The 27,896-nt window shown below is 36.1% G+C and overlaps 2 protein-coding genes across 2 annotated transcripts; one reads left to right on the top strand and one right to left on the bottom strand.

The window, feature by feature from the left end:
* The first annotated feature begins 396 nt into the window (after positions 1-396).
* LOC111403968 (SKP1-like protein 21) lies at positions 397-24,704 on the top strand. The gene is made up of 10 exons (XM_023032668.1): positions 397-570; positions 6,925-7,146; positions 16,480-16,842; positions 17,226-17,307; positions 17,763-17,863; positions 20,401-20,403; positions 22,916-23,088; positions 24,055-24,058; positions 24,166-24,295; positions 24,688-24,704. The coding sequence occupies exons 1-10, from the start codon at positions 535-537 to the stop codon at positions 24,702-24,704; spliced, it is 1,131 nt and encodes a 376-aa protein (XP_022888436.1). The 5' UTR covers positions 397-534.
* A 1,184-nt stretch (positions 24,705-25,888) lies between these two features.
* LOC111393240 lies at positions 25,889-26,972 on the bottom strand. Its single transcript, XM_023018683.1, has one exon. It carries the CDS (start codon positions 26,780-26,782, stop codon positions 26,042-26,044), a length of 741 nt encoding a protein of 246 aa, XP_022874451.1. The 5' UTR covers positions 26,783-26,972; the 3' UTR covers positions 25,889-26,041.
* Positions 26,973-27,896: the final 924 nt, after the last annotated feature.

Raw genomic sequence — 27,896 nt, 5'->3', positions numbered from 1 at the left:
TTTCCAATGTTATTTCTTTAAAGTTTTGAATAACGCAGAATGCGAGAACAAGTTATGTTTTCTTCAAATAAATTACATTTTGTTGTTTTGAAAAATGATTCAATATTTTTGTTTAAAGTATTTGAAGTATTGTTATTTAAATTATTATCCGCAGATGTAAGTTTCCGCTAAAATGTATACACTTGTTACTAAACCACCGGTTAAGTTAAGTAAAGTAAGTAGCATTCCGGTCCACTAGGGGTCGAGGCATTACATTTTGAACAGGTTGGACTTTATTCATATTCATCGTTCAGGAATAGCCTCTCGCTAATGTCCCACGGTTTAACTGGGGCAGAACATGAAGATCTGATGAATGTTTCATTTTGAGAAGTGCACACACTTTTATTGCAATTTGGATCGTTTCCTTAGCAAAGACTTTATGGTCACTTTAAGAAGTTCGTTTTCTAGAGAAGAGAAGTTGTCAATTTTATTTGTTGCTTCCTCACTTCTGACTCCAAGATGCATATGTAAAATATTTGTCCTTGTGATCACCTAATGTCGGAAGGTTCCATCGCAGTTGTCAAACCAGAGGTTTATGGAAGGATTATTTTAGACTTCAATTACGCTTATACGAAATATAATACAAAAATAGATCTTAATGGTTCAAGTGTGAAGATTACTCTTTTTCAGTCTTCAGTAGTTGGATATTTGCATCCCATGTTTCTTTCAATACATGTTATTCTGATTCTAGTTCTTGCCATCTGCTACATTTTGTTTTCATTTTCACTCTCTATTTCCTATTGTTTATTGAGGGTTATAGATTTACAGCCTGTTTGTTTCTATTTTCATTGTAAAATGCATTTTGAAATAGTTGATTGTTGAAGAATGTGTGGTTAAGAAATAAGGAAAAGTTTTAGTCTTGCGTGTAATATTATTTTATTAAAGAAAGTATGGTTGAACAGAAGAGAGAAAAATTTATTTTGGGAGGCTTAATATACTTAAACAGCAGTGGTTTCACCAATCCTACTTTATATTTCGATTCGAAATATTTTTTTAAGATTTGGGGTCCATCTTAATAAGGTCAACCTTATTAAGAGGAGTGGTCCAAGATCTATTTAAGTTGGTCAATATTTCGGTAGTTAACCAATGTGAAATTTTATTCCCTTAACATGCCCCCGCAAGATGGTGGCTCGTTTTGAGCAGACCAATCTTGAAATTCGTGTACTCATTTTTGAGACTTAATCGGATCGAATAACTCGTTGGAGTTTACTGGGCTCTGATATCAGCGATTAGTTGGCAAATTGATCTATCTTTCACACACTAGACCTAATATTGCATTTGCAGTTAGCATGGTTAGCCAACATATGCACTCTCCAAAGGAAGTCCATTTAGAAGTAGTATACAAAATTCTCAGATATCTTAAAGGTAATCCTGGAAAAGGACTTTTCTTTAAGAAAAATGAAAAGAAAGAAGTAGAAATCTTTACTAATGCAGATTGGGCTGGTTCAATAGAACATAGAAGATCAACTACAGGTTATTGTACCTTTGTATGGGGAAATTTGGTAACTTAGAGAAGTAAGAAGCAAAATGTGGTAGCCGGAAGCAGTGCTGAAGCCGAGTTTAGAGCTGTCGCACAAGGAATATGCGAAGGACTGTTGATAAAAAAGTTATTGGAAGAATTACAGACGATGGTAAAACTTCCAATAAAACTTTATTATGACAACAAAGCAGCTATCAACATCTCCCTCAATCTAATTCAACATGATAGAACCAAACATGTGGAAGTAAATAGACACTTTATCAAAGAAAAGGTTGAAGAAGGGACCGTATGCACAATCTATGTGCCTACAGGAAAACAAATTGCAGATATCTTCACCAAAGGATTGCTACGACGGAATTTTGAGGAATTTATTTGCAAGTTGGATATGATCAACATTTACGATCCAACTTGAGGGGGAGTGTAGATATTCCGAGATTATGGGATAATTAGGATTTGATTATGTATGATTGTATAACCTTATTTAGAATAGGTAATTTTTTCTCTTTTCCATGTATAGGAAGTTACCTTGTTGGCTAACCATGCTAACTGCAAATGCAATATCAGGTCTAGTGTGTGAGAGATAGATCAATTTGCCAACTAATCGCTGGTATCTGTCCTTTTCAACTGATTCTCTTGTGTTTTCTTCCTTTCTTCCTGCCTCTATTGGCGTGTCACTTGGTTTATAGCCAAGTATGCCAGTTTCCGTTAGAAGGTCAAGAATGTACTTTCGTTGTGAAACACTAATGCCTTTCTTTGATTTGGCAACTTCCATCCCCAAAAAATATCTCATCTATCCCAAGTCTTTTACTTCAAACTCCGTGGCTAGGCTCTTCTTAAGCCTTTCTATTTCCACTATATTATCTCTAGTCAATATGATGTCATCAACGTAAACAATTAAGATTGTTTTCATCCCCGTTTCAGACAATTGGTAGAACATTGTATAGTCTGACTGCCCTTGTTGATATCCTTGACTTTTCAGTACTTTTGCGAATCTGTCGAGCCACGCTCTTGGTGATTGTTTGAGACCGTACAAGGATTTTTTGAGTCTACATACCTTATTTTCTTCCTCGCTTTCATAGAAGCCTGGGGGTAATGTCATAAAAACCTCTTCTTCTAATTCTCCATTCAAGAAGGCATTCTTGATGTCTAGCTGTTGGAGAGGCCAATCCAAATTTGCTGCTAAGGACCAGATAACTCGGATTGTATTCAATTTTGCTACAGGGGGGAATGTTTCTGTATAGTCAATGCTATAGGTCTGTGTATATCCTTTTGCAACAAGACGAGCTTTGTACCATTCTATTGTCCGATCATATTTGTACTTCACATTAAAGACCCATTTGCACCCGACGGATCTTTTCTCCCTTGGTAAGTTTACCACATCCCAAGTTTTGTTTTTGTCCAGTGCTCGCATTTTTTCCAAAACTGCTTCTTTCCATTTGGAAATAGCCATGGCTTCTTGAATATTCTTTGGAATTTCTATATTATCAAGGTTATATGAGAAAGTGCAAAATCCTGCAAATAGAGTATTATATGAAACAAATTTTGAGATAGGGTGGAGAGTACATGATCGAGGTTGTTTTCTAAGAGCAATAGGTAGATCACTTTTTGAAGCTATCATCAGTTCGGACTCTTTTGGTGCTTCAGATGTGAGGTTCTCCTTATACATTGATTTCGGCTTTCTTGAGTAAACAAATATCTCCTTGCTAACTTGTTTTTCAGCATCTCCCCCTGAGTTTAAGTTTACCTTTGTAGATGGCATGTTAGGACCAGGAAGAGTAATTGATTCGGTGTTTATGATAGGTTCACTAGGGGAAAGATTAAAGTTGAAGAATCGATCTTGATTTGAGAATCGATCTTCACGTAAATTCTCCCCCTGAAGATAGTGTTTTTTTTATAATAAGGGGTTCTTTCTAAAAACGTAACATCGATGCTAACAAATACTCATCTTGTGGATGGATCATAGCATTTGTAGCCCTTTTGTGTAGATGAATATCCAATGAGCACGCATTTAAGTGCATGAGGATCTAGTTTACTTCGGTGGTGAGGATGTATGTGGACGAAAGCAGTACAACCGAATATGCGGAGTGGTAAGCTCGAATCAAGTCGGGAATTGGGGAAGAATTCCTGAAATACTTGGAGTGGTGATTTGAAGGAGAGAGTGCGACTGGGCATTCTATTGATGAGATAGGCTGAGGTTAAAATGACATCTCCCCAAAAAAATTTTTGGCATATTTGTGGTGAACATTAAGGCACGAGCCACCTCAAGGAGGTGTTTATTTTTCCGCTCAACAATGCCATTTTGTTGTGGAGTATCGACACAGGAACTTTGATGAATTATTCCATGTTTTTGGGGATACTCTTTCAAGGTGGTATTGAAATATTCTGTACCATTGTCAGTACGCAATATTTGAATTTGTGTCTGAAATTGTATTTGAATCATTGAATGGAAATTTATGAATACGGATCTGACATCTGACTTTTCTTTTAGGAGATAAACCCAACATATTCTAGTATGATCATCTATAAATGTTACGAAACCATTTTTTGTGTGTTCGATTTGGAATTCGTGAAGGACCCCCATAAATCACTGTGAATGGTTTCGAAGATTTGTATATAGATTTTGGAAAGAAGGTACGATGATATTTTTCCAGTTCACAATGTTCACATTGAATATCAAATGTCTTTTTATTAGAAAACATGGAAGGAAATACATGGCGTAAATTCTGAAAATTGGGATGACCCATTCTAAAATGTCATAACAAAAGCTCACTATCTCTAGGAACAAAAGTAGAATCACAATTTGCAATTTGATTATTCTTATTCACGTCTGCTTCCTCAAAGTAGCAAAGTCCCCCACATTCCTTAGCACTGCCAATCATCTTCCCCGATGATAGGTCCTGAAAAATGCAATAAGATAAGAGAAATTTAGCTAAGCAATTGGAATTTTTCATTAATTGGCTAACTGACAATAAGTTACAAGATATGTTTGGAACGTGGAGAACGGACTCCAATGTTATAAAATTAGAGATTCGAATACTCCCTTTTCCTGCTACAGGTGAGAGTGAGCCGTCTGTGATTTTAACCTTGATATTGCCAACAGAAGTGAAATATTTGGAAAAAAGGTGGAAGGAGCCCGTCATATGATTGAACGCACCTGAGTCAATAATCCAAGGAACTGTGGATTGAGTAGTTGTATGTAATGCTTTGGAAGAATTACCTTTGTGAGCTAGTGAACTTGATGGACCCAATTATTGGAAACTTGAAAACATTTTATATAGTTGCTCCAATTGTTCAGGATTGAATGCACTGCTCTGAGTAGAGGTACTCTTTTCTTCGATAGGATCAACAACCGCTTGGTAACCCCGATTCCTGTTATTTTGTCTTGGTTTCCAGTCAGCTGGTTTTCCATGTAGTTCCCAACATGTATCTGCTTTATGCCCTGGTTTACGACAGTGATCACACCAAGGGCGTCCCCTCTGTTGTTTTGGGCCGAACCCATTAGTGGGTGTTCCTTTGGAAATTAGGCCCAATTCGATAGATCCAAGTCCTTTAGCTCTATTTAATGCTGGCCCTCTAGGTAATTGGGCTGAACCATACCCTTTAGTTAATTGGGTCGACCCACCAAGCCCACATTCTGTTGATAATAACGCAGACCCAGTTTCCTCTTCAAGCCCGGTGGTCTTACCTTCTTGAAGCATCACTCCTCCCCGATTTTCTTCTCTACGAACCTCAGCGAGCACTTCGCGAAGTGATGGTAGGGGTCGCCGGCCAAGGACTCTTCCTCTCACATCATCTAATTCCCTATTAAGCCTAGCCAGGAACTCGTATACCCGTTTGTTTTCAATTTTCTTTCTGTACCGTACACTGTCAGCCGGACAGTCCCATTCTTCCTCGACATTGTGATCGAGTTCCTGCTAGAGTAAAGACATCTCCAGGTAGTAGTCTGTCACGTCTCTCTCCCTTTGCTTCGTCTGCCAGAGTATCGTTTTGATCTCAAAGATTTGTGAAGAATTTTCAGCGTCCGAATACATGCCACGAACGGCATCCCACACATCCTTTGCTGTCGATAGAAACAAGTAAGTCTTTCCAATCGGAGGTTTCATGGAATTAACTAGCCACGCAGCCACCATTGAATTTTCCGACCTCCATTTTTGCAGAAGTCCGACGTCGGTTGAGGCGCGCTTTTTCTTTTGTCCGATAAGATAACCTAGCTTTCCTTTTCCGTCGACGATGATTTTTATTGACTGAGCCCATTCTTGATAATTTTTTCGTTCAAATTTTTTACTGTGAGTTGAAAGGAGGAATTGTCGAGTCCACCGGAGCCCAAGGTGGAAAGGGATTCAATTTCACTGTTTTGTGCTTCTGAGGTTGTTGACTCCTTGCTGTTGGCGGTGTTTTCTTCCGTTGACTGTGTGGTTAGGTAAGGACAGACCCTAGCTCTGATACCAGGTTAAGATTTGGGGTCCATCTTAATAAGGTCAATTTTATTAAGAGGAGTGGCCCAAGATCTATTTAAGTTGGTCAATATTTCGGTATTTAACCGATGTGGGATTTTATTCCCTTAACATATTTATTGTAGAACATCACCATGTTGAAGGGCTATTTACCCGTTGAATTGAGCTACATGTTTTTTGCTTCTGGATAAGAGCCATGTTATATCACATTGATTTAATCGTCGACTAGGAAGAGGAAACTTTTTTCCTCCTTTCTGAGAATGTTTCTTGTTAGCTTGAATTATGTGGGCATCCTTATTCCATGATTTTCATTTCAACAACACAATTATTATCTAAATAAAATAAATCAGAATGAATGGCACTACAAACATCATATTTTTGCCTTTATCAAATGATTTTTTTTTAATGGTAGTAAGTCCATTTCCATCAGCCGGCCAGTGGGAGTGAGAATTGTTTGTATTGAAACCACTTTTTGAAATGAAGAAATCTAAGACCCTAAAACACAACTATCAACTGAAGGAAGTGGCTCAGAAAAAGAAATTCATAGACAACTTAGGAATATGTAAAAGAGAGAGAAGAAAAGCCGACCAATGGTGGTAATGGCTTCGTGGTGAGACACAGAGTTGTTCATTTTATAGAGGGGCGTGTTCAAATGCGTAAGGGTCTTCAAGCTTTGACTTTGTGCGTGCTGTGTTGTGCCACATCCATCTTGGTCTAGACAATTAGAATTATTTTGAGGCCTTTCCAGTGTGATTACTAAAAGATCTTGCCTGTAAAGCCAACTGAGTGTAAAATTACCAAAATTGAATCAAAATATGTGATTTGTGATGCAAGATTTGGAGTTTTAGGTCTTTAGTAAATATATTGTTCTTAAGTTACTAGAATATTTGCTTGTGTTTAGGTATCATAGTTGATTCATATATATATTTTTTTATGGTTTCCTCTATATAGATGAAATCATTTAGCTGGCCACAAACTACCGATGATTCGATTCAACAAGTAGAGGAAGAGGTTGCAATGTTTTGTCCTATGATATGTCAGGAAGTACAACAAACATGCATGGGATCCTCCAAAAATTATGCCATATCCCTTCCTGAGAGAGTTAATGCTGCTATGTTAGGTTTAATACTTGACTATTGTCAATTTCACCAAGTACCAGGTCGATCCAATAAGGTCTGAAACCTTCTCATTTTTGGCTGAATATGAAATCAACACCCCATCTCCCCATCCCATGTTCAACCCAGGGAGGGGATCTTTTCATTGTCTTAGTATTGTTTTCTTAAGTTCTGCTTCGTTAATTAATACAATTTGGACACGCGCTGGTGCTTTTTCTCTATGTGCATCCAAGCACGATCAGCTGATTTACACCATTTAGTCTTGCAATACAGTAATCGATATGCTTTGTATGCATATTATTGAACTCATTTTTCTTGAATATATAGAAAATGTTCCTGTTTAATGAAGAGTTTGTAGGGATTTTACTTAAACATGCACAGCGGAAATAAATAGTTTCAATTCCCATTCAGGATTCAACTTTGTATTTAAATAAGAACTGTGATGAGAAATATACCTTTTTTTTTTTGCAAACTCCTTTGCGTTATTCTTTTTTAGCAACTTGAATCTGCCTCCCATAGCTGTCCAATTGTCCAGCCTCCAATTAAATCTACACAGAGAATAGACTGCAACTGCTAGGGTTTTTCCTCTTGTGCCAGCAAGAATAATGAAAACCTTATGGACCTTAAACCCTAGCCATGTATTTATATAAACCCAAATGGGCTCGGCCCGGTTCGGTCCAATATTTAATTAATCCATTTAATTAAACCCGATCCGTGAATTAATTAATCCAATTAATTAATTCGAGCTATAAATAACTAATCCAATTAATTAATTTATCCAATGATTGTTAAATTAATTAATTGACAATTTATAATTTTCCAATTCTCTTTTGTATGCGACCCATTAGGTTCCCGACTACGATGTCTGACGACGTGAAATATTATTTTGATCTAATCAAAACTGATAAATTAAACACCCTTTTAATTTATCACAAATTCACACTCGCCGTCCCAGATTGACATCTAGCAATGTATCAGGGTAACACATGTGATGAAAAATGTTACGTGGTATGACAAAACCAAAACTGTTCGTTTATCATGAAACTATAATCCCTTCGTCAATATGATCCGATCAACTACGAGATATGGAAGTGTGTCAATCTTGATTATCGATCACATTTTTCATTTTACTATTAAGTCAATATGAGTCGAAAACTCCTTTTCGACTTATATCTATACCTTGGCCAAGGATTTCGTCATTGACTTAATTGAATGAAACGCAGATCACAATCTCTTACTATCTAAGAGTGACAAATCCTCTATTGGTCATTTACAACCTTCATATGGTTCTTGACATACCCGAACGATGTCGTATTAGCGACCCTTGGCAGAACAACATCCAACACCGTCAAAACATGACTGTCCTCATACAAGGTACTATGATGACCTCAAGTTATAGGACCTATTCCACTACCGAACGTTAGAGATTAACCACTTACACTTAGATAGTTATCCATATGAAATCTCTTAGCGGGTCTCCAATATGTTGTTCTATAACAAAACATCCACGTGTTCATCTTAGTGTCACCACACTTTAGCTCGTGAGATTAGCTACTTACTTCACAAGTAAGAAATGCCACACGTGATGGTCTAATTGTATTAACGATATCCGTATATCGTTATTACTTATGACCACGGTTTATTCAAGATCCAATCATACATAATTTGTATTTCACAATCACAACTCCTTGTGATTAACAAATCACTTAAACTTGGATCTTCGGATTCTATTATTTAATATTATTTATCACAAAATTAATTTAAATAAATAATAGATCTTGCCAAATTAAATGCATTAAACATATTAAAAGTGTTTACAACCTAAATCGATTGGATTTAGGGCATAACACTTACAAACTCCCACTTGCACTAGATCCAATCACTCATGTATCTAATATCATAAGCGTCCACATGACGATCATGTTTCTGTTGTGACAACGACTTTGTCAGTGGATTTGCAATATTGTCATCTGTGGGAACTTGCTCTATTGTTACGTCATTTCTTTATATAATCTCCCTGATGAGATGATTTCGCTTTAGCACATGTTTGGATCGTTGATGAGACCTCGATTCCTTCGCTTGTGCGATGGCTCCATTGTTGTCACAATACAAAGGTATGGGATCAACAATACTAGGAACGACTCCAAGTTCATCTTTCGTCGCTGCTTCAGAAGCAGCAATATACTCGGCTTCTGTTGTTGAATCAGCGGTTGTCTCCTATTTGGAACTTTTCCAACTAACCACTCCATTGTTGAGAGTAAACATATATCCTGATTGAGACTTGCTATCATCTTTGTCAGTTTGAAAGCTGGCATCAGTATACCCATAAATTTTCAGTTCATTTCCTCCATAGATCAAGAACACATTTTTAGTCCTTTTCAAGTACTTAAGAATGTTCTTAACCGCTATCCAGTGTTTCTCACCAGGGTTTGCTTGAAACCTGCTCGTGACACTTAGAGCATATGAAACATCTGATCTTGTACATAGCATCACATACATGATAGATCCTATCGTCGAAGCATAATGAATCTTATCCATGCGACTCCTTTCATCATGTGTTTTAGGACACATATCTTTTGAGAGATAAATCTCATGCGACGTGGGACATAAACCTCTTTTAGACTCTTCCATATTAAATCTTCTCAAGATTTTATTTATGTACGAAGATTGGGGTAAGCCTAGTAATCTTTTAGATCTATCTCTATAGATATTGATTCCCAAGATATATGTTGCTTCTCCCATATCTTTTATGGAGAAATTCTTTGACAACCATAATTTTACCGATTGAAGTATTGGGATGTCGTTTCCCATTAATAATATGTCGTCGACATATAATATTATGAATATGACCGAGCTCCCACTTGTCCTCTTGTAAATACACGGTTCATCTTCATTTTTGATAAAATCAAACCTTTTGATTGTCTCATCAAAACAAAGATTTTAGCTCCTAGAGGCTTGCTTTAATCCATAAATGGATCGATTTAGCTTACATACTTTGTTGGCTCCTTTGGATTCAAAACCTTCAGGCTGTGTCATGTACACCTCCTATTGTAAGTTTCCATTAAGGAAAGCAGTTTTGACATCCATTTGTCAAATCTCATAATCATGGTATGCAGCTATTGCAAGCAAAATTCGAATGGACTTTAGCATGGCTACAGGCAAAAAAGATTCATCAAAGTCAACGCCTTGTCTTTATGTGTAACCCTTCGCTAGTAGCCTTGCTTTGTATGTATGGACGTTTCCATCCACATCGACATTTTTCTTGTAAACCCATTTACAACCTATCGATTTTATCCCACCTGGAAGTTCGACCAAGGTCCAAACCTTGTTCTCATACATTGAGTTCATTTTGGATTCCATGGCTTCTTGCCATCTCTTCGAGTCAATACTTGACTTCGCTTCTATGTAATTTGTAGGTTCATCATCCTCGACTAATAATACTTGATTAGTAATCGTGAATTCGTATCTTCTGGGAGGTCGAATGATCCTACTTGATTTACGCTGAGCTGGAGTGTCCTCAAAGTTCTCTTCATTCTGACCAAGAGTCTGTCCGTCAACAGGTGTAGGATCAGACTCAGGTTCATCTAATTGGTCAACAGTATCTGTGGATTCTTAAACTTCTTCAAGTTCAAGTTTGCTCGCACTACCCTTTCCTAGAATAAAATCTTTCTCTAGGAATATGGCATGTCTTGAGATGAACACCTTCTTCTCAACGTGATTATAAAACTGATATCCAATTGTCTTTTTTGGATATCCCACAAATACGTATTTATCAGATTTAGCCTCAAGCTTATATGATTCATTTCGCTTTACATAAGCGTCACAGCCCCAAACTTTCATGTGAGATAAGTTTGGTCTTTTTCCTCTCCATAGCTCGTATGGAATTTTGTCGACCGATTTAGATGGGACACGATTAAGTGTGTAGCACGCAGTAATTAGTGCATGACCCCAAAATGATTTTGGGATGTTTGCATGGTTCATCATAGATCGCACCATGTCTAACAAAGTGCGATTCCTCCGTTCACCATTATGTTGCGGTGTATATTGCGGAGTCCACTGCGAGAGAATCCCATTCTCTTTTAGATAATCTAAAAATTCTCCTTTTAAATATTCTCCACCTCGATCTGATCTTAGCGTGAGAATATTTTTACTTGTCTATTTCTCAATTTCAAGTTTGAATTCTTTGAACTTTTCAAGTGCTTCAAGCTTGAATTTCATTAGATATACATAACCATATCTAGAATGATCATCAGTGAATGTGATGAAATAAGAGAAAACACCTTTGGCAGTTATTGACATGGGTCCACATACATCAGTATGTATTAATCCAGCAGTTATGTGGTTCTTTCTCCTTTTCCAGTAAAAGGGAACTTGGTCATTTTGCCTAACAGACACGACTCACATTTGTCAAATGATTCAAAATCAGTTGACCCCAAGTATATATCTTTATGTAACTTGGAAATGCGTTTGTCATTAATATGACCCAGTCTGCAATACCAGAGGTATGTGTTGTTTAGATTATCACTTTTATGCCTTTTATTTTCTATATTCATAATAGACGACTTAGTATCAAGAGTATAAATTCCATTTTGCAACACACCACAACCATAAAAGATCTCATCTTTATAAAACGAACAACGATTGTTCTTAACATTAATTGAAAAATCATTCATGTCCAAACACGAAACAGAAATAATGTTTTTAGTAATGGCGGGAACAAAATAGCAATTTTCTAATTCTAATACTATGCCCAAAGGCAGTGATAAGAAGTATGTCCCTACAGCTAATGCAGCAACTCTTGCTCCATTTCCCACGCGCAGGTCAACTTCTCTTTTCTGTAGTGGTCTACTTCTCTTTAGTCCCTGCATATTTATACAAATATGAGATCCACATCCGGTATCTAATACCCAAGAAGCTAATGAAGTAGACATATTAACCTCGATAACAAAAATACCTGAAGTAGAAGTTTCAGAAGACTTCTTTCCCTTCAAGCTAGCGAGGTAAGCCTTGTAGTTCTTCTTCCAATGACCTTTCACTCCACAGTGATAGCATGGGTCATCAGATTTGGTATTGTCCTTGCCTGCTTTGTTATTACCCTTAGCCTTTTTAGATGTTTTCTTAAAACTTCCTTTGATTTTCCTCTTAGTGCCCTTGGAGGAATGAATAGCTAAGACATGCCTAGTGCTAGCCTTGACATTGGGCTCCACAATTTTTAGCATATTAAGCAATTCAGGGAGTGTGCATTTGATTTTATTCATATTGAAGTTCATAATGAACTGTGAATAACTATCTGGCAGAGATTGCAGAACCAAGTTAATACTTAGTTCATGATCCATGATAAAACCCAATGAACCCAGTTTTTCAATGAAACCAATCATCTTCAGCACATGAGCACTGATTAAAGATCCCTCTGCCATTTTGCACCGGTATAGTTGTTTAGAGGTCTAATACCTCTCCACACGAGATTGTTCATCATACAACTTCTTGAGATGAAAAAATCATAGTGTAAGCATCCATACCCTCATGTTGCTTCTACAACTCAGGTGACATAGCTACAAGTATCACACATGCTGCAGTGTTATCGTTATCACTGTGTTTGTTGTAAACAGACACCTTGTCCTGAGTGAAATTTTTAGTAGGCACCACTGGAAAGGGCTGCTCAAGGACATATCCAATTTTCTCATGCTTGAGAACGATTCTCAAATTGCGGTGCCAATCGAGAAAATTTGGTCCGGTCAATTTGTTGGCATCCAGTGTGCCTCTCAAATTCATATGATTAATCATGATTCAAAAAACTGTAAATGATGAAAAATATAGAATTAATATGTATTATAATGCATATGCACAAATTCAATATGGATTTTAATTAAACGTGCTCCCACTATTTAAAATAAATTCATGACCCTCATATATAAATTATTTGAATCCACATTTGATTCCAGTGGGATGGGATCCCATTCGTTGTATCAAGATCTTAAGTGTACTCAACAAATCTTAATAAAACATTTGGGTAGATATTATTATCAATTGTATCTCCATACAACTCCCAGATCATTAAGCTGACAACTCTTTTGTCTTCACACATCTTATGTGTTAGCTTAACATGCCTCTAAAACTTATCTCCTTGAATGTACTCAACAAAAGATAAATTTTAGTTAAGTCAAACCCATCTTTCAGAAATATCAAATATTTCATAGTGTCAAACATATCCCTAATAGACCAGCCTTGAGTGTACTCAACAAGTTAAGGTCGATTTAGGATTCTCGTTTTTCACTATAATGATGGAAGGCAAATAATACTAACTTAATATTTTAACGAGGGATTTAACGTGCAATGGTCTCATCAAGTATATATATATATATATAAACATACATCTACTATGCGAATAAATATATATAAATAATAGTATGGATGATTATGGACTTGTTCTATCTAGCTTTTCCGAGCCAAAGGGAAGACTAGTTGGTCAATTTCTAAGGGGTACAACATTGGATTAACACCAATGCACCATCTCCATGGTGTCCACCTCTTCTTGTGCCTTCAATTAGTCAAACTGCAACATGTATCCTATACTAGTTGACATGCAGGCCTAAAAGAAAACGGACTCGCATGCCCATAATAATAACAATAACAACGGACTCGCAGGTCCAATATAATAAAGAACTCGCCGGCCCATAACAACAATAATGACAACGGACTCGCAGGCCCAAAACAATTAAGGGCTCGCAGGCCCATAAAACAACAAGAAGTAAAGCAACCATTCAATGCATCCATGTGGTCGAATCCATAATCATCCATAAACATTCATCACATAAATGTTTCCTATGTATAATATCTAATATTATATGCAATGTCTCATAAATCTAGCAATTATAGTCATCAAAACTAATTCAAAAATTTTGGATCGAAATAATTAAATAATTAATTAATCATATTAATTAATTAACTTAATTGGCGGGCCTATTTAATTAAAATCAAATTTTAACTAAATCCCGAATTAAAGTCCAACTCTAATTCCATAACTATTGGGCGAAGTAATTTAATCAAAATTGAATTTTAATTAATTATTAAATTAGAGTCATACTCTAAATTTTAATTTGTATTGGGAAGTGGTATTAATTCAGATCAAATTTTAATTAATATAATATTAGAGTCCAACTCTAATAAAAATGAATTAATATTTTAATTTAGGACAAAATTCCAAATAAAATAAAAATTCAATTAAGGGTCAAAATTAAATATTTAAGTTAAAATCTAATTTTAACAAAAATATAAAAGTAGTCAATTTTAAATAAAATTTAAATTTGGGTCAAAATTAAAATTATGGGTCAAACCCATTTAAAATTTAATTTTAAAACCATTTCAAAATTCAAATTCAAAACCACTTTGAAATTTACAAATTGACCCAAGTTGGAAATTAAAATCAGACCCTTCCAAATTAAAAAATTGCAGAACAGGTCCCCCTTTAAAAATTTTGCAAACTGACCCCATTTTCATAATTGCAACCAGGGGCCCGTAATTGCATTATTTGCAACTGAGGCCCGCGTCTCCAACCAAAACCCTAAATATTTTTTTCTACTAACTGGTGCCGCCCCGCCCAACAGTCGAGGGGGGGACTGTCGCCTGGAGGCGGCAGCCCCCCACCACAGCAGCGCTAAGGCATTGCTGCGCTAGTGGCAGTGGCGCGCGGCCACCGTCGCTGGCGTCACTCGACAAAATATTTTTTTTTTTGTTTTTCAAAATCAGATTCTGAAAAAATAAAATAAAATTAAAACTACAATTGCTAGATTCATGGATAAACATGATTAAATCAACTTGTAATTTAATCAATATGTAAATCAATTCCTAATAAATACAAAGTTGGCTCTGATACCACTGTAGGGAATTTACTTAAACATGCACAGCATAAATAAATAGTTTCAATTCTCATTCAGGATTCAACTTTGTATTTAGATAAGAACTGTGACGAGAAATATACCTTTTTTTTTTAAATTTTGCAAACTCCTTTGCGTTATTCTTTTTCAGCAACTTGAATCTACCTCCCACAGCTGACCAATTGTCCAGCCTCCAATGAAATCCACACAGAGAATAGATTACAACTGCTAGGGTTTTACATCTTGTGCCAGCAAGAATAATGAAAATCTTATGGACCTTAAACCCTAGCCATGTATTTATATAAATCCAAACGGGCTCGGCCCGGTCCGATCCAATATTTAATTAATCCATTTAATTAAACCGGGTCCGTTTCGGGATATAAATAACCAATCCAATTAATTAATTTATCCAACGATTGTTAAATTAATTAATTGGCAATTTACAATCTTTCAATTCTCTTTTGTGTGCGACCCATTAGGTTCTCGACTACGATGCCTGATGACGTGAAATATTATTTTGATCTAATCAAAACTGATAAATTAAACACCCTTTTAATTTATCACAAATTCACACTCGCCGTCCCAGATTGACATCTAGCAATGTATCAGGGCAACACATGTGACGAGAAATGTCACGTGGTATGACAAAATCAAAACTGTTAGTTTACCATGAAACTATAATCCATTTGTCAATAATGATCCGATCAACTACGAGATATGGAAATGTGTCAATCTCGATTATCAATCACATCTTTCATTCTACTATTAAGTCAATATGAGTCGAAGACTCCTTTTCGACTTATATGTATACTTTGGCCAAGAATTTCGTCATTGACTTAATTGAACGAAACGCAGATCACAATCTCTTACTATCTAAGAGTGACGAATCCTCTATTGGTCATTCGCAACCTTCATATTGTTTTTGACATACCCGAACGATGTCTTATTAGCGGCCCTTGACAGAGCAACATCCAACACCGTCAAAGCATGACTGTCCTCATACAAGGCACTATGATGACCTCAAGTTATAGGACCTATTCCACTGCCGAACGTTAGAGATTAACCACTGACACTCAGATAGTTATCCATGTGGAATCTCTTAGCGGGTCTCCAATGTTTTGTTCTATAACAAAACATCCACGTGTTCATTTAAGTGTCACCACACTTTAGCTCGTAAGATCAGCTACTTACTTCACAAGTAAGAAATGACACACGTGATAGTCTAACTGTATTAACGATATCCGTATCTCGTCATTAATTACGACCACGGTTTATTCAAGATCCAATCATACATAATTTGTATCTCACAATCACAACTCCTTGTAATTAACAAATTACTTAAACTTGGATCTTCGGATTCTATTATTTAATATTATTTATCACAAAATTAATTTAAATAAATAATAGATCTTGCCAAATTAAATGCATTAAACATATTAAAAGTGTTTACAACCTAAATCGATTGAATCTAGGGCATAACACTTACAGAGTTGAGTTTGATTCTTCTGCATATCTAGGAGAGGAAAACTTTTGATGAAAAGTTTGTCCGGTTAGACACGAAGAAACTATGTGAGTTGACATCTGCTGCCGATAGCCTCCAATTGAGGCCTTTGGTTGATCTGACCATTCGTGCACTTGCCTGGATGATTGAAGGAAAAACTCCTGAGGAAATACATGAGACCTTTCATTATCTGTTGCTAGAAGATGAAAAAATTTATAGTCCTCACCGTCTTTCTTTATCTGATACTGTTATTATTTGTATATTGCAGGAGGAGAAGTTGCAACCCTTGAAAAATGTATCTAATGATCCACGTATCAGGCTTTTGAATCGATTATATGCAAGAAAAAGGAAGGAATTAAAAGATGGGCAGAATCCAAAGGTGCCTGAGGATCTGCTCTTGTTTCTAGCCTTTGCTATTGGGTTATAGTAGATGCAGTGCTAGGCTGTTGAATTGCAACTTAACATTTAGCCCTTGTTTGAGCCCCCCATTTTTTAATAATACATTTTTTTTCTAAACTCATTTTCAATCACATATTCTCTTAATAAAATAATATCACATAAATCCTAAACTTTTTCTTACTTTTTCAAATACACATTCTCCAAAAATTCACTATTCCAAAATCTAATTTTTACCAAATAACGGGTCTCAAACAAGGGCTTAGAATTACCGAAATTTATTTAACTACTGACAGCATAGTAACATGTTTCATAATTATAACGTGCATTTTCATGCTAATGGAAATTGCATCTTGTAACTTTTAGAATATTGAGGTTGAAGAAGAGCAACCTGTGGATGAACTCTCAGTTGATGATCTTTTGTCATTTATAAATGGTGGGATTGGAGGTACTGCAAAATTTTCAACCCATTCTATTCAATGAAGACTTCCTTCTTGTATTCACGTAATTGACATTTTTTTATTCCTTTATAGTGACTAAGTCTCCTTGATGATCTCATAAGAGACAGCAAACTGCTCTCTCAGCTAGTCGATTGAGATTTCAAGTCCTTGAAGATGGCTTTAATTTGCAATTTTTATTTGCTATTGAACTTTATATATATCTTTAGTATTGTCAGTATTAACTTTCTTTCTGGTCTGTAAGTTGCATTCACACACGCATGCACATTCTTTTAGTTATCGTAAGGCAAACTGTCGTAAGTGTTTCTTTGATAAGCTTACTGTCCATGAGCTGTTTGCTTGAAACTTGAAGTTCTAAAGAAAGTCTACTTTTCGTAGATGGTCATGTTGAAAAAATTTTCTCTTTTACTTTTGCTTCAATACTTCTCTGCTATGTGGTCTACAAATTCAAAAGGGGCTAGAACTACTAAGAACAAAAGGAAAGGCAGGAGGAGGAAAGAACAGCCTAGAAATTCTTCTTTAAACACTGAAAATGGAGACAATAAGGTTGGTTCCTTTCCATGCTCTCTCTCTCTGTTACCTAATGATATAGTTTTGAATATTGTTTTTCATTTTAGGAGAAAGAAACTATATAACCCTATGTTGATTCTGTGGATGTTGTTGGAGAAAAGATGGGTTTACTAACTTGGATTGGCTAAGGCTTTTAAGATAACAATACTAATAGGAAGGAGGAAGTGAAAAAGGGAAACTTGTATTTCTCAACTTCAAGACTTTACACACTTTTTGGCATGTTACAAAATGTAGGGCACTACCCCTTTATATAGTGTTTACAAGAAGATTCTAGTCCACACATTTTTTAGAGACACCTAGACCACACATCAAGATATTTTCCTAGAATTCTCTAGATATTCTTTATAAAACTACATATCTTACTTAGATATTTATATAGATTTTTCTAGATAATGCTTCTAGAAATGCTATGCATGTTGGGCCTTTTAATTGATTTGGGCCTATAAGCAAAATCCTTAAACCCATATTATTTAGTCCAAAAATCAAGTTTACTACTCAACATCCCCCCTTAAACTTGATTTTGCTACTCTAAGTAGAGTTCTTAACTTGCGAAACACATCATGCTTGAGTGGCTTAGTGAGAATGTCGATGATATGCTCCTAGGAGGTTACATTTCAGCTGCACTTCTTTCTTTGCAATGCTTTCTCTTATAAAGTGATATCTTGTATCAATGTACTTGCTTCTATCATGGAATACTGGGTTCTTTGCCAATGCCGATTTGTTATCAACATGGATTTCTATTGGCTCTTCTTGTGATACTCCAAGCGTCTTCAACAAATTTCTAAGCCAAATCGCATGGCAGACACTTGATGTAGCTGCAACATATTCAGCTTCACATGTAGATAGTGCTACGATCGATTGCTTCTTTGAGCTCCAAGTGAAAGCTGTGTCACCCAAGTAAAACACATACCCAGTCATACTCTTTCTATCATCACTATCTCCGCCCCAATCGCTGTCACTATATCCAACAAGTTTGAACTCATTAGATGATGAATAGACTAAGCCATAATCAAGTGTACCTTTGATGTAGCGAAGAATTCTCTTTGCAGTTTTCATATGGGTCATGGTAGGTGTCTCCATATAGCGACTAATGAGCCCAACTCCAAAAAGGATAACTGGTCTTGTGCACGTCAAATATCTTAGACTTCCAACAAAACTCTTAAAAAGTGTTGGATTTACTTTTTCACCTTCATCATTCTTCGACAACTTGATTCCGCATTCGACGGGGGTGCATACGGGCTTACAGTCCTCCATATTGAATTTCTTTCGCATATCCTTCTTGTGAGATGAAAATGCAGTCCTCCGTTTGCTTTACCTCTATCCCAAAATTGTAGGCCATGAGGCCGATATCCGTCATCTCAAATTCTTGAGCCATGATCTTCTTAAACTCAGTAATCATACTTTGATTATTTCCTGTGAATATAAGATCATCTACATACAAACAAACAAGCAAAATATCTCCTTTCTCATTTACCTTTGTATAAAGGGAATATTCATGAGGGCATTTTGTAAAGTCATTTTCTAGAAAATACTTGTCAATTCTACTATTCCATGCCCTTGGAGCCTGTTTCAACCCATATAAAGCCTTTTTTAGTTTCAGGATTTTACCTTCATGTCCTTTTATTTTATAGCCCATTGGTTGCTCCACATAAATTTTTTCTTCAAGATAGCCATTTAGAAATGCCGATTTCACGTCCATTTGGAATATCTTCCACTTATTTTGCACCGCAAAAGAGATAATTAATTTATGGTTTCTAAACGAGCAACAGGAGCAAATACCTCTTCATAATCAATTCCCGACCGTTGGTTGTAGCCTTTGGTAACCAATCTTACTTTGTACCTTTCTACGTCTCCTTTAGCGTTCTTCTTTGCCTTGTATATCTACTTAATTCCGATTGCTCTCTTTCCTTTGGGAAGAGTTGTCAGCTCCCACGTGTCATTTTTCTCTATAGCCTTAATCTTTTCATCCATAGCATTTCTCCATCTTTTATTTTGCGCTGCTTCTTCATACCCTATTGGTTCACAATCGGCAAAAAAATAAAAAAGTGCGAGATCATTTTGATTTTCTATTACCTCATATAGCTCTTGTAGGCTCCTCATCCGTGGTGTCCTTTCGCTTGAACTTTCTCCTTGTGAAGATGATGGAGAAGCATCTCCATGGGTAGGTGATAGAGGTGGATTGATAATCTCTTGTTGTTATCCATTCTCTTGTTCTTCTTCATCAAAGAATGGTAAAAAGCCATAGTCTTCTTCTTGGACACCCCAATCCCAAGCTCCTTCTTCATCAAACTCGACATCTCTACTTATGGTGATCTTCTCATTGCTTGGATTATACAACTTGTAGCCTTTAGAGCGAGAGTCATAGCCGATAAAAACATACCTTTCACTCCTGTCATCTAGCTTGGATCGTTTTTGATCTAGCACATGAGCATATGCAATGCTCCCAAATACTCGTAAGTGGGAGATGCTGGGCTTTCTTCCACTCCATGGTGTCTTATTCCACACACTTCTAGAAGGTGATCGATTAGACAGATACACGGCGCAATTAACAGCTTTAGCCCAAAGTTCTTTGGGTAATCTCTTACTTTTGAGCATGCAACGGGCCATGTTAAGGATGGATCTGTTCTTTCTTTCGGCTACTCCATGTTGTTGTGGAGAGTATGGAACCGTCGATGGGCGACGAATTACATTCTCCTCACAATATTTCTCAAACTTTTTGGAGGTGAACTCTCCTCCTCTATCCGATCTCAAGGCTTTTATACTATATCCGCTTTCTTTTTCAACAAGAGCTTTAAACTTCTTAAAAATTTCAAAAACTTCCAATTTTTGTTTGAGAAAATAGACCCAAGTCTTCCTACTGAAATCATCAATAAAAAGAATAAAATAATTGCTCTTACCGAGAGAGCTTGGATTAATTGGCCTTCAAATATCGGAGTGTACAAGTTCTAGCGGCTTCTTAGCTCTTGTATATGCTTCTTTTGGAAAAAAATTTCTCGAATGCTTTCCAAGTAAGCATCCTTCACATAATTAATCCGCATGATTTATTGGAGGCAAACCTTTCACCATTTTCTTCTTACTCAACAACTTTAAACCTCCAAAATTAAGATGCCCAAATCTCAAATGCCAAAGCCAAGATGAATCTTTAAAACAAGCTTTTAAGCATTTAGCGACGTCATTTTGAATGCTTAACGCAAACATTCTATTTTTTGTCATAGGGACTTTGGCAATCAAATTTTCTCTTTGATCTCTTATTGAAAGACTATGATCTTTCAAATGAATATCATAGCCCTTCTCTAAAAGTTGTCCTAAACTTAAAATGTTATTCTTCATATTGGGCACATAATAGACATTTGAGATAAATTGATGCGTACCATTTTTCAAGCGGATCAAGATTTTACCTTTTCCTTTCACTGGGATCTTGGATTCATCTCCAAAGGTAATGTTGCCGTTTACTGATTCATCAAGCTCCACAAACATGTTTTTTCTTCCACACATATGGTTGCTTGCTCCTGTATCCAAATACCAAGTATTCTTTTCTCTACTCTCTTCACCTTTGTAAGCCAACAGTAGTGCATGATCTACTTCACTTTTCCGACAAACGTAGTTGACTTTCTCCTCAACTTGGTTAGTAATATTTCTACATTCTGAAGCATAATGACCAAGTTTTTAACAATTGTAACATTTAATTTGAGGTTTGTCATACCTTGGTCCTTCATTTTGCCTCGTACATTTTCGTCTTCCGTGACCTCTGGTAGAAAATGAACTTTGTCTTCTTTTCTCGTAGAATGCAATTCTTCCTTGATCTTGATCTTGACCTCGTCCTCTTCCTCTTCCTCTTTGGCTTCTTCTACTATTGAACATTCCTTCACCCTCAATCAAAGTGAGCTTTGTTTGAAGAGCTTGCTCTAATGGCTCTTCTTTCACCTTCTTCCTTAGTCTTTCCTCATGGGCTTGTAAATATCCCATGAGTTGATCGACACTCATACTATCTAGATCTTTAGATTCCTCAATGGCTACAACTATGTAGTCAAATTTAGAATCTAAAGACCTAAGTATCTTCTCAATTACTCAAGTGTCGTTCAACTTTTCTCCATTCCTTTTTAATTGATTCACAATAGCTAATACTCTAGAGAAGTAATCAGAAATTGATTCTGATTCTTTCATATGTAAAGCTTCAAACTCACCTCGAAGTGTTTGAAGTCGAACCTTTTTCACCTTCTCAACTCCTTTGTGGGAGTTTTGCAAGATCTCCCATGCTTCCTTACTCGTAGTAGCACAAGCTACTTTCTCGAACATGCCTTCATCTAAGGCTTGATAGATGAGGATGAGTGCCTTCTTGTCCTTCTTCCTTGCATCCTTCAAACTATCCCTTTGTGCTTGGGATAGAGCAATCTCGTCTTGTGGCTCCGTGTAGCCTTTCTCTACGATCTCCCATGCATCTTGCGATCTGAGCAACGCTTTCATCTTTATACTTCAATTGTCGTAGTTATCCTTGTTGAGTTGGGGGACTTGAAAAGGAATCATCCCACTTGCCATTTTTCACAAGAACCTTGGGGCTCTGATACCAGTTTGTTGGAGGAAAGATGGGTTTACTAACTTGGATTGGCTAAGACTTTTAAGATAACAACACTAATAGGAAGAAAGAAGTGAAAAAGGGAAACTTGTATTTCTCAACTTCAAGACTTTACACACTTTTTGGCATGTTACAAAATGGAGGGCACTACCCCTTTATATAGTGTTTACAAGAAGATTCTAGTCCACACATTTTCTAGAGACACCTAGACCACACATCAAGATATTTTCCTAGAATTCTCTAGATATTCTTTATAAAACCACATATCTTACTTAGATATTTATATAGATTTTTCTAGTAGATATTTATATAGATTTTTCTAGATAATGTTTCTAGAAATGCTATGCATGTTGGGCCTTTTAATTGATTTGGGCCTATAAGCAAAATCATTAAACCCATATTATTTAGTCCAAAAATTAAGTTTACTACTCAACAGATGTCTCTTGATACTTTAGGAATCAAATAGTTTCTCTTCTGGCTGCATCAATAGTGACATTAATGTTTCCTCGCCGAGTAAAACGTCAATGTCTAAAGACATGGCATCTGTTATATTTTCACCCAAGCTGGGCTTCAACGAGGGTGATAGAGATGATGAGTTAGATCCAGTGATGAAAGAACAACTTGACAGGTGTGATGGTTGTGAAATATTTATATTCAAGTTCCATGATGTTTCTCCCCATGGATTCGATATCAAATTTTAAATTATTGTGCACAACTGCATTTGTTACATTTTTTTTTTTTTTTGTCATTTTTTAAAAGTGTTGACAACTTATTTGGTCATACAATAACTGTCATTTTTACACATGATTGGAAAGAAACATTATCGCTGTCCCCCTGTTATTACCTCTTGTTTTATACAGTGTTGTAAGCCTGCTTATTAGTATGGCAATTTTGTTGTGAGTAAACAAATCATAGGGTTTGATTCTGAAGGTGAAGTATTGTGCCGTGAAAACTAATTCTTCCCACCCCTAAACCCTAGTTCTCCCTCAAATTCGTCTTTCTTTATCCATGTGAATTCTGGTGTTCCCTTTTCATTTTTCATCCATTGCCTGCTCTATGTCTATAATTAAAGGAAGAGGGAATGCCAAGCTAGTTGGGGGGGGGGGGGTGTGGGTGACTTGAAGATTCAAGTGAGTGACACATGAAAGTGAAGAGTTCGGTACATACAGAAGCATCAGGAATGCTATGTGCGACAGAATGTTGGAATAGTTGGAAAACTAGGAACATCATTAACATAAATCTGAAATGTGGATGTTAAGATCAATGATTATAGAACAAAACGAGGTAGAGTGAGACATGTATTGATTCGTGATTGATTAAGGCCGTACAAACTGGACATAAATTCTGGGACTGTGCGAGAACTGATAGTTTTATGAAATTTGAATAATGGTATCAGATACAAGGTCAGGAAAAGTGATGGGACTAGAACCTGGAAGTAGACGCCAATGCATGATCCCAGTGAATGAGGTTTTGAAAAGGATTTGGTCTTTTGCAATTATTTAAGAAATGAACCCTGATAGAGTTGAACAGAAGAAAAAGATCCATCAAAATAATCTTAAATAAATTTGGTTTAGGCTAACTATATTGAGTTAAGGGAAGTGCATTGGATGATTTCAAGATTTTGAAATCTGGATTTTGTTTTGGTTTTAATTAAGCAGAACTATATGATTCTAACAATCCTTTTATTTTCCCTACTTACATGGAGGTCGAGGATTTTGCACGGAGATTGAATTCTGTCTGGCCTGAAAGAATGCAAGAGCTGTTATCATTTGGTCAAGAAAGAAATGTTGTACCAGTAACTATCAATGGAAATGGATCTTTCAAGAGATGTACAGGTAAGCTGCATTTATAAAGTTAAATTGGTTATGCAGTATGACGTAACTGAAACTTTGCTTACCATTTTACCCCAGAAAACTAGTTTTTTCCTGACTAATAATCCACCCTTCATGAGGAAAAGAGAGACAAGAAAACAAAATCAATAGGTATCAAGTATTGCCCCAAGAGCAATTTAAAAAATAAAAAAATAAAAAAAATGGAAGTAAGTTGCTTATTTTGAATGGAAGCTAAAAGATCATTTTAAATAAAGTAACTTATCCATTTTTTGATTGAATACAAAAAGTTACTTGAAGGTACTTAATAGCCAAACACACTATTAACGAGTGTGCTGGGCAGAACAAGATAACTTCGTTAGGAACGGTCTAAAAGATAACATATGTTTCTTGAGCAGGTTTGGACAGGAGATGATGGTCATAAGCAACAATCGTCTTGTTTCTCTTTCAGTTTTTAAGATGATTGTGATGAATGTAGCTCTTATTTATTATCCAAGATTATGGCAACATTTCGTGTCGAATACATTTAAGTGTTAAACAATCTCGAATTTGAGTTTGCGATACCTTTTTTGTTGGAAACCTAGTTTAAACATTGGAGAAGCAAAGACAATAAGAAAATATTATACGCACAATATTATCTGTAACTTAATGCCATTTAGATGACCACTGGAAGTTAAGCAGTTTTCTGAAATCATCTTCATTCTTTCGAACTTATGACGGTTTTCAAATTCATATCAGAAATTTTAAGTTGCATGTTTTTAAGAGCGCTCAAAGTCTCACAATACATCCACAGCAGTTAGAGGAATATATCTTGAAGTAACACAGGCATTAAGAATGCAAATAGATTGAGACTGCCGCCACCATATTCCATTTCCACATTGGAAATTTCTATCCCTTAATGGTGATATCCTCCTTGAATGGTTAAAAACTGGCACGGAAAAATGGAAAGGTAACGACACCGAAGCACAAGCCCTTCCATGAAATTTTGCCTAGTTAAAAGAAAAACGTGAGGCGCTGTCGTCTTTATAGCATCATCTCCTTCAAAAATGTATACCATGGATGAATGGACTTGATTTTCAGCTCCCAGTAGACACGATAAAATTTTTTTACTACTGTCGAGGCAAAAAGATATCAATAATGGTTTTTTGAAATAGTCATAAATTTAGAGAATCATGATTAAGGTTCTCTTGCTAAAGTTTTTATCATGGACACGAGATCAATTCTATGTGGGTGAAATGCTATACTCTGGTTATCAATGAGAAAAGCATGTACATGCTCATTATTTTGTTATTTTCTCCTAATATTATGGGGAAAAAAGTAGGAGATGTGGCTGGGAGTGCAGTTTTTGACACCACAAACGTGTAGATTATTGACAAGATTATGAAAGCAAACCATGCCACTTGAAGAAGAGACTACGTTAATTACTTTAAGTGCATTTAGATGTCGAAAAGCGGATAAACCTCGGCCAATTCTGAGGAATTTTTTGGGCTTTAAGGTTATTGTCTTGTTGAGGTCTGATTCTTGAATCTGTTCTTTAGGGAGGAGACCAATGTCAATATATGGATCTTAAAACAAAAAGCTCTTGCCCCTACAAAGGCATGTCAAAAACCTTAATTTATTATAGATTTAGTCGAGAAAACAAAATAAAACACACAGCTTACATCCTATATTCACCAAACATTTGATCATTAAGTAGATTACAGCAAACTGGAGAAGAAAATGAACAGAATCAAATACATTCAAATATTAAACTCAGTCCTTATTCTTCTTGTCAGAGTAATATATCTTGAAAGCCTTGGGGAGAAAGACAGGCAACAAGAATCCAAACAGATTGAAACACCAAAAGGCCATATTTGCAATGGCAAGTGCTCTCCCAATGTACAGTCTTCGACTGCTCCCACCATATTCAGCTTCCACCTTTGAAATTTCACTTCTCAACCATTCAACAATGGTGAAAATCCTTCTCGAATTGTAAAAAACCGGGACGAAAACACGAATAGGTAATGAAAAGTTTCCCGAAAAGGAAACCCCTTCCATGAAAACTTGACTAGATAAAAGAAATACATGGGGTGCTGCTGCTTTGATCCCCTCTTTGTCTCCTTCAAATATACCCTCAAAAATATATACTATGGGAAGGAATAATCCGATCACGGCCGCGAAAAACACGTAAATACTAAGGATTTTGTTAGTTTCTCCGAATACTCGAGGATGGGGAAGGGAGGATGTGGCCGGAAATGCAGTTTTTGACATGAAATACATGTAGATTATTGAGAAGATTACAAAAGCAAAGTCCTCAATGCTTACCATGCCACTTGCAGAGAGTACGATGATTACTGCGAGTGCATTAAGCTGTCTGAAAGTGAAGAAACCTCGGCGAGTTTGAGGATTTTTTGTGGGCTTTGACTGTGAGGTGGTTTTCTTGTTGATGTCTGGTTCTTGAATTTTTTCTTTAGGGAGACCTATGTCGATTGATGGACCAACCCCACCTGACATTTTTGTGTATTCTAAACAGTGTATGTTTCTTGAGTCAAATTGTTGCCTGTAAGTATAAAATTATTTGCAGATCAAGAAACGCTTTTTTCTTAATCCGTGGGTAACGAAAATTGGGGGAATTTAGAGTGAGGAGTGCTTTCAGGGATAAGTTAGAGAGAGAGAGAGAGAGAGAGAGAGAGACATTTGTGGGTGGTTTGCAAGATAAGAAGGTTAAGGTGAAGTCTTAGTACAAGTGGCACTAGTTGAGGACTTCATCAACCTATCACGTGTTTGGCTACTAGGCTTATATGAGATGTGTGACCAATTAAATATTTAAGCAATCCCAAACAACAAACATGCACTAAATAATAGGCCAAATATAAGTAATTTTCTTATTTTAAAAATAAACTTTTTAACTTTGTGGTCCACTAAATAACTATTTATAATATAACCAAAAAACAAGTATCATACATGAATGCATTTGAACCAATAAATAAATAAATAAATAAATTGCCATCGTTAATGTATATTGTGATAGATGTATGTTTATGTCTTATCGATATCATCTCTAGAAACATCCTATATTCCATCGAGCTTGACATTATGACTCAAAAGTGTTGATTGAGTAATATTAACTATGTTTTGGACAATTTTTAAAATGACCCCTCATATAATGGAGAAAACTTCTCATGACGTCAGTTTTCTAGTTTAACTAGTAATAACATTTCTAATGCAGTCTAGCTGACAATTAAACAGAAATACTTATAGTACACATATACTGATGTCTAATGAGTATAGGGCTAAGCTCAAAAGTTATCTTCTAGTACACATATATTGATGTCTAATGAATATAGGGCTAAGTACACATATACTCTCTTTAAGTACTTGAATAACCTCTGTCTGCCAGTTAATTAGAACACATGAACTAGCAAGTTGAATTGATGGAGTACACTCAAATTGAATATTAAAGCTAGAAATATAGTCGGTTAAAACTTAGCTTTTTACTCGTATCCTCAAAGGGTTTCATTTCTAGATTTATTAATCGAAAGTCTTAGGCAAATGCGCAGTATACTTTGTTAATGGTGGAAAAGGTCCTTTCAGTAGAAGATAGTAAAAACCTGCTACAAGAAAATAA

This window comes from Olea europaea, chromosome 1 (genome assembly GCF_002742605.1).
Source record: "Olea europaea var. sylvestris chromosome 1, O_europaea_v1, whole genome shotgun sequence".
NCBI classification, from domain to species: domain Eukaryota; kingdom Viridiplantae; phylum Streptophyta; class Magnoliopsida; order Lamiales; family Oleaceae; genus Olea; species Olea europaea.
The sequence above is the reverse complement of the archived record's forward strand: the minus strand, read 5'-3'. Positions and strand labels throughout refer to the sequence as shown.

Bases quoted from the DNA above. Each gene is read 5' to 3' on its own strand.
- LOC111393240 (XM_023018683.1), bottom strand. From the start codon at position 26,782: ATGTCAGGTGGGGTTGGTCCATCAATCGACATAGGTCTCCCTAAAGAA.
- LOC111403968 (XM_023032668.1), top strand. From the start codon at position 535: ATGTCGGAAGGTTCCATCGCAGTTGTCAAACCAGAG. The intron at 571-6,924 runs GTTTATGGAAGG...TCCTCTATATAG, and splicing joins TCGCAGTTGTCAAACCAGAG to ATGAAATCATTTAGCTGGCC. The intron at 17,308-17,762 runs GTACTGCAAAAT...TGTGGTCTACAA, and splicing joins TATAAATGGTGGGATTGGAG to ATTCAAAAGGGGCTAGAACT.